At 45.5% G+C, this 9762-nt stretch overlaps 2 protein-coding genes across 2 annotated transcripts; one reads left to right on the top strand and one right to left on the bottom strand.

Annotated features, from left to right (window-relative positions):
* Positions 1–892: 892 nt before the first annotated feature.
* On the bottom strand, positions 893–3076 carry LOC128726167 (menin). Its single transcript, XM_053819959.1, has 2 exons — positions 1995–3076; positions 893–1910 (listed from the first exon to the last, which is right to left on the bottom strand). Exons 1-2 carry the CDS (start codon positions 3074–3076, stop codon positions 893–895), a joined length of 2100 nt encoding a protein of 699 aa, XP_053675934.1.
* A 1618-nt stretch (positions 3077–4694) lies between these two features.
* On the top strand, positions 4695–5672 carry LOC128726502 (WD repeat domain-containing protein 83). The gene is made up of 2 exons (XM_053820315.1): positions 4695–4761; positions 4828–5672. Exons 1-2 carry the CDS (start codon positions 4695–4697, stop codon positions 5664–5666), a joined length of 906 nt encoding a protein of 301 aa, XP_053676290.1. The 3' UTR covers positions 5667–5672.
* The last annotated feature ends 4090 nt before the right edge of the window (positions 5673–9762 follow it).

The following is a 9762-nucleotide window of genomic DNA, read 5'->3' as shown; positions in this document are numbered from 1 at the left end:
GATGCTCTCTTACTTTCTACATGTTTGTGATGATAAATGGGCCTCATAGGCTTTCAAAATCCATTATTCAAAGAAATGAAACATTAATATCTTTAATCATCTAACAATCTAGCTTTGAATAATTGAAATAAAAATCCATATTTTCAACGGACACAACAACGGAAAGTCTTGTAAAAATGATATTCTATATGGGATACTGTGGATTTATACCATTTACACACTGTGAATGCGCTAAACGGTCAAAGATAATACGTTTTATCATACGTTGTTAGTAAAAGATCACATACAAGCAATACTTGTCATCAGGTGCAATGGGTTAGATAGTATTTAAAAAAATTGAAACAGAAAAAGGTTTGTTTTGTTTAGGCGCCACTCGAATACATTCGTTGTTGCATTAAATGCATCAGAATTGATTTTTTTTTCGAGATATTTTTGAAGTGTCGCTTCGGAAAAGTAGTCATTAGCAGCAAAAAATGCACGTAAGTGCACTAGTATCGCTACTATAGACTGATATAAAAAAAAGTTATTTTCAATATTTAACAGATAAAACATAACCGAAAAGAAGCATAAATAGAATTAAAAAAAACTGTTGCATCCCGACTAGAATCGGTCGTTTTGTGTGTTGGAATGGATGTGCGATTAAATTAATATATGAAACATTCCGGCGAAAACGTATGCGTAACGCATCGTTTGCATGCTTTCGTCAATGGAGAACATAATCCTAAAAAAATGTGCAGTACAATTATGTAGTGCAGGTTGTTGCCGCTTGGGACATTTCATAAATAAATTAGGTTGCTTTTAACATTACCATATTTCACAGTCATCTGCGTTAGAAATAGGCATCGTACTTAGTTCCGTGCGCAGTAACTAAAGCGAATTTTACCAGTTAGACTTATTCTCGTCTAGCTCGCTTCGGGCGGGTATTTCCCTCGACGCCATCGCTTGTCAGCAATGTCCCACCGGTACTGCCTATCGATCCGACGCCCAACGAGGCCTGGGATCCCCGAAGCTTCTTCCCACCTACCTGCACCTGGCTTTGTGCCGTAATTTGCAGCGAAATCGCGTTCGTGTTCAGCTTCTCCGTTAATAGTAGATCCTTCAGGCCCTTCATTTTCTGACTGTACAGCACAATGACGGGACGCTTCGGTTCCAGATCGTCCGCATTCTTTTCTTCTGCTGGAGCATGTTTTTCTGGCACATCGCGTGTCTCGTGCGGCGACTCTTCCTCACGTTTCCCATTACGTTCTGGGATCGCATCCTTTGCTTCAACCGTTGCCGTAGGAGCAGTCTCACCGTCCGACGATGGCGTGCTTTCCTCCGAGGTGAATGGTTGCCCACCGCCTTGTAGGAGAAATTCCGGATTTAACAGCTTTTCGCCGCATTTCCCCACCAACGCTTCCAGTGATTTCGGTAGCGAAGTCGCGATCGTCGATCCATTGCTGCCCTTCGCAATACTAGTGCCATTATTGCGCCCACCATTGACGAAATTAGCGTCCGCTTTCGCGATATTATTATTGTTGTGCGCATGCAATCCTTTTTCTAGCGACGAATCGTCTCCTCCGTTCTTGCAACCATTCTCCAGGCCATTCTGTAGCGGGACGTGTTGGGCCTGCGGCTCCTGATCGGCACATTTGATGATCACCTGCGAGCGTATGTCATGATCGAACTTCGCGATCGTAGCCACCAGCGGTTTGGCCCAGCCGATGTGCAGGATGGGCGTTTGGCTGCCCTCCTCCCACTTACAGATCCCATCGTAGAAGCGCAACAGGTTGGCAAAGCAGGACGAATCGCGCAGGATGCTCTTTGCCGAGTGCCCCGAGCTCTCTAGCTTCATCACTTGCGGGATCAGCTCGTTCGCAATATCAAGGAACTCTTTGTATATTTCCTCGTCGTCGCGCGAATAATTGTACCTTTCGGGGGCGAATCGGAAATTGGAAAGGCATTACTAAAGGAAACTAAAAAAAGAGAGTCCTCGGTATGGGGTTAATACTTACAATCGAATAACGTCGCTGCTATCTGCCCAAGAAGCAAACGCATCCCGGTACATGTTCTTCCGGTAGTAATATCCGCCCTGGTACGTGTACGGATAAACGTGATGGTTCCGATAGAACGACTGCGCCGATCTCACGGACTCGTTGTATAGCTCCTCACAGCTTTTCCTACCAGCCGTAGGTTCCACCTCTTCCAGTTCACCTAAGCACCCTAGCGCCATCGGGTATTTCTTGAGATGACCCATATCGTACAGCAGCCACAGTAGCTGCTGCTGCAGATCAGCTACCTCCAGACATGCGCTGGTGGCCGTGAGCGAAGGATTGATGGCAGATACGATCGCTGCCACCTCCATATAGCGGTTGCACACGACCGGATTTCCCGCCACGTACAACCACGTCTGCGACTCGATGCCAGGAGCAACCGATTGGCCACGTTTATCTTCCGCACCCTTGCCATGCCACGTGACCTCGATTGTTTCCTCGCCCGTCTTGCCAAACACGACCCACACGTGGTCCTCGGATATAGCCAGATGAACGTCCCGGTAGCCCAGCATCTGGCAACCCGCAACGACGGCGAACGCGACACCAAAACAGTCCAGCTTATTCCCACATAGGTAGCTGTACAGGCTTTGCAGATGCGCCCGATCCTTGTACGAGCTGCGTAACAGCGAGTTCCAGATGATATCGGATACCTTCTTAATGATCTCGCGGCTCGCGAACTTGGAATCGGTCGTCGTTTTCACCAGTAGCTTCTCGATCGGAGCTAGCACGGTTTTGAATCGCTTGTACAAACCCTCGACGGCGTCGTACTTGATGATGGGGAAGTTGCCCGCCCCTTCGGCACCCGTTCCTGGTGGTGCCTTTCCACCTTCGACATTGTTGTTGTTGTTTGAGGACGATGACGCCGAGCTTGACTCGAGGACCTTCGTAGTGAGCGAGTGTTCGATCAGTCCGGTTACGATTGAGAGCAGCGTGAGGTCCGGTTCCTCCTCGCGGTTGTTCAGCTGCTGGCGAAACAGCTTTATTACGTCCGGAATCGCACGCAGCGGAAACAGCTTGATAACATCGTCACAAAACTCCGTCATCGTTCGGTCATTAGACTGACGGCACTGGGGAGGATCGATAGTTTAAATAACACTTCGGGACGGTCGACCAAAATCTCCCCAAAATGCGCTACTGTAGAAATATTTGTGGGTGATTTTTTTTCTATAACATGATGGGAATAGGAGTTTTATGCAAACACATTTTCTTCGGCCAGCACAACGCCATTCACCGCTTAATGGTAGCTGGCAGGACTTTTCCCCTCTTTCGCGTTGCCTCGCACCGCCTCCACCACCACCGCACGTGAAATGGAGTGGAGGTCCTCTTAGTGGCGTCGCATTTTTTTTGGCACTCAAAACTTAGCGATTGCAGAACGGGGACGCGCGCAAACGAGCACAACTTTCCCACTCGATTCGTTGTCCGGAGCACCGGTAGGGGCAAACACTACCCATTTTTCTACGACGCAGATGATTCGGAGACGGGGAACTAACTCCGTGTGACAGCTGGCGACCCGCTATCGATGGATAGAGCTGATATGCGCCACACGACACATTAAAGGGGCCACACGAGGCTGCATCAATACGGTGAATGGTCAATAAAAAAAACGCCAACAACACAGCACGTCGATGTTAGATAACAGCGTCACACCAAACTTACGAAATACTGCATCTGAACAAACGCTGCCGCAGCTGTCCGCTTTTCGCGGTATCGCTATTTTTTCAAGTGGTACACCACACTGCCTCGACGGCACCGCGCGTGTTTTCGCAACCCATCGAGAATGTCCAACACAGCAAACGCGCGTGCAGTCTTCTTTGTTTTAGCGTGAACGCGTCCGCGGGTTTTTTCGCCGTATGTCGTTAGCGTTATCGCGGATATCGTTATTTTCACATTGCGCTTTTGCACCGTGTTTCGAAGCGTCTTCTGTTGTTGTACATTTGCTAGTTGTCTTTTTATTTTTTTTTTTTCAAATTCTCTTTCCTCTCTGACAGCGCTGCCATTTTCGATGCATTTTGCATCACTGACGTTTATAGACTACCGTAGTTTCAAATTCAAATATTTCTCTAGAGTGTGTATCCGGCGCCCTTTGATGGTTTTTCAATATTAATACGCATAATATTGTTTGTAACTCATAATATTTTCTTAAAATGAGACAACAGTTTGCATCAAATCGTTTATTACAAGTCAGCTCTTATGTACAGCTCGTTCGATAGCTCGATCAGGTTGTACGACATTCGAGCCAGCTAGCTTAAGTACACGCTGGTAAACGCACGTGGCAGCATGTTACACTATTCATCGAAAATACTTATAATAAAAATAGTATACATATATTCATGATTGACCTAACCTATATTGATTATTGAGAAATACGATAACAGTTGATATGATTGAAATGGCATTTTAGATGCATAACTTCGAGTTTACTAGAAAAACTAAATTAATCATTTATGATAGATTGCTAAATTCATGTCATCAAAAATACAATTTACAACTGATTATTTTTATTTGTCGAAAATTTCGTTCTTTTATGACCGAATTTTACGATGATTTTTCCATAGTGATTTTCTGCAGTGGGGATTTGTTTACTAACAATAATGTAACTAGATGAATTAGACGAAGCTCAATGCCGGTGTGTTTTCGTCCATCGAACGTATAGTGATTACAATGGATATAGTGGCCAAAAGGTGCATAAATTGTGAGCAAGGAGCGGTCCGTGCTGTTCGTTACAATGGTATGTTGGTTTTATCTAATTGAGTATTTTACGGCTTGTTTTAATGAACGACAAATGTATTTGCAGTTGATGGTTCGTACTGTTTGTCATGCGGATCGGACAAAAAAATTAAGCTATGGAATCCACGAACGGGGCTTCTACTGAAGACGTACGGTGGCCACGCAGATGAAGTGATGGATGCAGCGGGGAGCTGTGAGAGTAGTTTCATCGTATCCGCCTCCCTTGATAAGAGTGTCATTTACTGGGATGTATCTACCGGTTTGCCTGTGCGACGGCTTCGCGGCCATGCAGGTGGAGTAACCTGTATACGGTTCAATGAGGAATCGTCGATTGCCGTTTCCGGTTCTAAGGACAATACGGTGGCTTGTTGGGATATTCGGACTCGTAAGCTGGACGCCGTTCAGACGATGCGAGAGGCGAAGGATTGTATTACGGCGCTGGTAGTGAGTGAGCACAAGATAATCTCCAGCTCTCTCGATGGCTCGATCAGACAATACGACATTCGTGCCGGAGAACTAGTATGTGATACAATCGGCGTTCCCATAACACATCTCGTTCAAACACGCGATGGCCAGTGCTTACTTGCAGCATGCTCCGATGGAACGATACGTTTGATTGATAACGATTCAGGTGAACTGTTGTCAGAATATAAAGGACACCGAGTGGATGACTACACTATTGAATGTGGTATCATTATGAAGGATACCAAAATTATATCGGGCTCCGCAGAAGGGGTCGCAGTCATATGGGATTTACTCGAAGGTACCGAAGTGCGGCGACTACGGATAGGCAACGAGGTCGTACATTCACTTGCACCCCATCCGACGGGTGGAGACATTTTATTCGCACGTAAACGTCATATAGAAGTGTGGGGAAATCCTGAAGAAGATGCTGACGACGATTAAACAATCGAGACCTTGGGGGATATTTATGTATTTGTAGGAAATAATAAATACAATTGTAATATTTTTAAACTACTTTTTTCGCATTTTACGAACGACTTTTAAATATGACGCAGGCGAAAATTTAAAGAAATTTGACGTTTTTCATCCTGACGTTTCTTTTTGTCATAGAGTGATGTGCATGTGTGCGCGGTTGTTTTTAGTCGAATTGTTGATGGAGTAGAAATTCGTAATTTTTCTTTTAATTGCGTATTTTATCTTATTTTTTCACTCAAGTACGTATTTATTACATTAAAGAAGTGCCTTTTTATGCATGCTGTAGTGAACTACTAGCTGTCCTGCCTCGAAAGTGTGCATCTAACGTCGTTTAGTGAAGAAGAACAATAACAAGAAAAAGAGCAAGAAATTCGCCGAGACGCTTCTCAACAAGGTAATCCAAGGTAGGCTAGGTGCATTCGTGTAAAAAAATCCAACGCTCTGAGAAAGCATTGACCGTAGCGTTTCGGGCAGGAGAATCGCCATAGCGTGTAACATTCAAAAGCGTCTAAATTCGTTCGATATTTCCATCATTCGATAAGGCGAAATTCTGGTAATCGTCTATGCATCGCTTTGGCCTTCGCACCGTGTGAAGGGAGTTTGGAGCGTTGGTTGGATTCTGTGTTTGATGGTTCGGTTTTGGACCCTACACCAAACGCATAAGGTGACGATCGTGGCATTTACTGCGCTTGGCAGATCGGACGATTTTTTTGCAAAAGAACTCGAATTAGTGAAAAAAGTGCTATCTCATTTAAATTTTCGATATGGCAGCTTAAATCTTAAGACTAATGATTTTAGTAGCTTGTTTAGCGGAAAAATCATTGTTTTACTTTTTTTATTTTCCGGCTCAGTGCAGTGATCCTTGTGTGAAATCGCGATTCGTGTGCTGCTGCAACCGAGCAATTCAACCTAGTTTCTCTCATCCCGAAAAGGCAGTGTGTGCAGTGCGGCCATCCCGCCAGGTGAGTAACGTAGCGCCATAGTGAGAAGCGTCCCTGTGAGTTCACTCTCTCCCTCTTTCGTTGTGTCCTTCACCGTGTACAACGCGATCGTACCAAAATTGTCTGCTTCAAAATTAAACGTTTTTTCCGGCATGGCTATTTTGTGCGAAGGCGATATTAGTTGATTTCACCGATAGTGTGATTTAATACTGATGGATTTTGTATTGTGGGGTCAATTGGGGTCGCAGGTTTTTACCAATAAGCTCTAAATAACATCACCATCACTAACGCTGTTGAGCATGTCAGATTATATGCATAATTATATTTTTTTCTAATTTGATTCACTGATTCCTTTAACTAAGTTCTTATTAAAAAAATATGTTGGGACTTTCCAAGCCTGAAAGGGCTCCTCAAAAAAAGGGCATGAAATTTGGCTTGTCTCATGATAAAGATCTGTTCAGACAACCTAACTATAAAAATATAATCATACTACGATAAAACTGTAAAAGCTTAATTTTAAAAGTCCTTCATCGAAGAATTTCTTGCGATATTAGTTTGGTTTCAGTTTGGATCAGCTCTCTTTCTGACATCACATGCATTTTCTAGGCCAGAGAACTATCAACGAAGATATGCGATCCTTACTTTATGGTGTAGTTTTAAAATAGACACCTTTAAACTATTTTATAGATATTTTTTCTTTATCCATAAATATCACTGAGTTGAAATAAATGACCTATTGTCATTCGTAGCTGTCAACAGTTGGTCTAGCTGGTTTGTGGGCAGTTCATTAACCAACAAACCTTCAGACGGGTTTCATTGCAAAGGGTTGCTGCCTTGAGTTGAGTTTCTGTCCAGTTCGAATCCATCGTAAGCTTTCCCACGCAAAGCCGCATTCCATCGTGCATCGATCTGAGCGCTTTTCTTTCTGCTTTTTATTATGACTGACCACGTGCCATTTCTCGTTCTATTAGTGCTGCAAAACCGGAAGACGTATTTTTCCTCCGCCCACCAGCCAACTATCCGGCTCTAATCGGCCGTTCCGCCCGCAGGAAGCTTTTTACGATAGCGGGAAATTTAAAATTGGTACCATCGGGGTGGTGTGCCTGAAACGATTGCTATGCAAAGGGGTGTGTATTTTTTGTGTTACGATTGCAATTGCACCATAGCATAACATGCACAACCTAGTATCGAGTGCGACGAAATGTTAGATTATAGCGTGGATTGTGGCGTATTTGCTTTATCTGTTCATGTTCGGAGCATTTATTTGCCATGATTTCCGTTACCCATGAAGCATGCATATTCATCGAGCCTATTTATCCAATTTTTAAGTATCATATTTTAAAAATGGAACACGTTCGGTTTAAGATAAGAAATCCTTGTTCAAATGCTATTCACATAACATATTTTTGTCTGATGTTGATTTACTGCAATAGAACTGTGAAGCCATTTCCAATTATAGGAGATGCATCAACGTTGATTGCAGCGAGCTAACACAAATATAATTTTACTTCCACAAGGGATAATGTGCAATATGCAGTGTATAGATGCATTCTGCTTGCTTTGTGCGTTTGTAATCCGCCATTTGCACCGCAGCAACAAAGCCAACGCGCCCGGCATTGTTTGTGCCGCCGCGAATTAGGGAAAAATAGGAAAAAAGTCATATTTGCTCACCAGCACAGAATCAATTCCCTTTGGCAGTGCCGCGGCTGAGCAGCTGACCAGCTCCGGGGTTCCGGCGTGCATCTTGGTTGCAATTCGTGTGCTCTGTCGCTCCAGTTCTCTGCTCCCCAATGGGAAGGGACTCTCTTTTGCTCGTTTTCTCACATGTTGTGCGGCTTCACCATACCGGGACGGGGGCCATGTGTCACTCCACCGAAGGCCGGTGGCCCTTTTGGCGGGTGCGCGCGATCCATCCCTTAGTGTGCCCCCTCTCCCCCCCCCTCATCCGCCCTTCCTCCTGCATGACCCTTGAGTGTTTCACCAAGCATCGTTGCGAGCCCTAGAACCGCATACAACAACAGCAACAGCAACGGCAGCTGCAGCGTAAAAACCCACTCATGAAAACCAGTTCGTGCTCGGTCGTGGACGGCTGGCAGGCGGCGGGTTGGTTGGGCCCAGCCGCGGGGCTTGGCTGGTGTGGCTTCATCGGGTCGGTCATGCTGCGGGTCTGCTCAGTTAAGTTTGAGCTTCGGCAAGGATCGGTCGTGTGTATGCGTTGTGTGGTTTTTGGTACGCGTGCCTTAGTCGCCGCAGTTTTTGTCCAATCTTATTTCACCGCGTGTGTGGTTGGTGCGTTCGTGCGTTGAGGTTGTGGGGGATCGAAAAGTGTGCGTTTGGGGCTGCGCGAGTTTGGCCAATATTTCGTTATCATTGTTTCCCGATGGGTGGTGGCTTTTTTTTAGCTACCTCCCAACCGATATGTCGATAAATTCCGCCGCAGCAAACCCACTAGACGTTGCGGTTACGTCAGTGTGTCACCCTGCTCTTGCCAGTGTGCAAGTGTAATCGAGCCGCGAGTGTGTCGCAGGCTCCGCGTGACTCTCGCACCCATTAGCGAGCCCCAAGTGTGTGCCGTCAATTGGGCTCGATCATCGACGATCGGTGTTCTCTTTCGCTCTTGTCTTTCTCTCTCTTTCTCGTGCTGCGATCATTCCGATCTAAGTCAACTACCGGAACACAAAACACGCGTTTTAGTCGCCGGGCAAACCGTCGAAGGACGCAGTAAATTGTGTGACGGTTTACTTTTGCTGTTGTAAACACGCCGCTCGCTTTTGGCCGGGAGGAGCGTGGGTGGCTTAAGTGGGCAATTTTCCCACCCGTTTTCCCACGCAGATCGGTTGGGTGTTAATCGTGTGCGTACACCAACGGAAAGCGCCGTGGAAAAGCAAGCGACCCGGTGAATGCCCGACCGGGCGGCATTAGTTGGTTCCGTTTCGTAATCTAGCGTAATAAACGAGAATCATCTCTGTTTTTTTTTCTTCTCGGGGAGTTTTTTTTTCACTTTCGCAACACGCGAGAACGATCGTAATAATCCTCGCCCCCATGGCCACAGCCCATGCAGCTCATTAAAAAGCGATCGACGGAGGATCAGTGTGTGAAACAAGAGAGCACGAGAGGGAAAG

The sequence above is a fragment of the Anopheles nili genome, chromosome 3, assembly GCF_943737925.1.
Source record: "Anopheles nili chromosome 3, idAnoNiliSN_F5_01, whole genome shotgun sequence".
NCBI classification, from domain to species: Eukaryota; Metazoa; Arthropoda; class Insecta; order Diptera; family Culicidae; genus Anopheles; species Anopheles nili.
The sequence above is the reverse complement of the archived record's forward strand: the minus strand, read 5'-3'. Positions and strand labels throughout refer to the sequence as shown.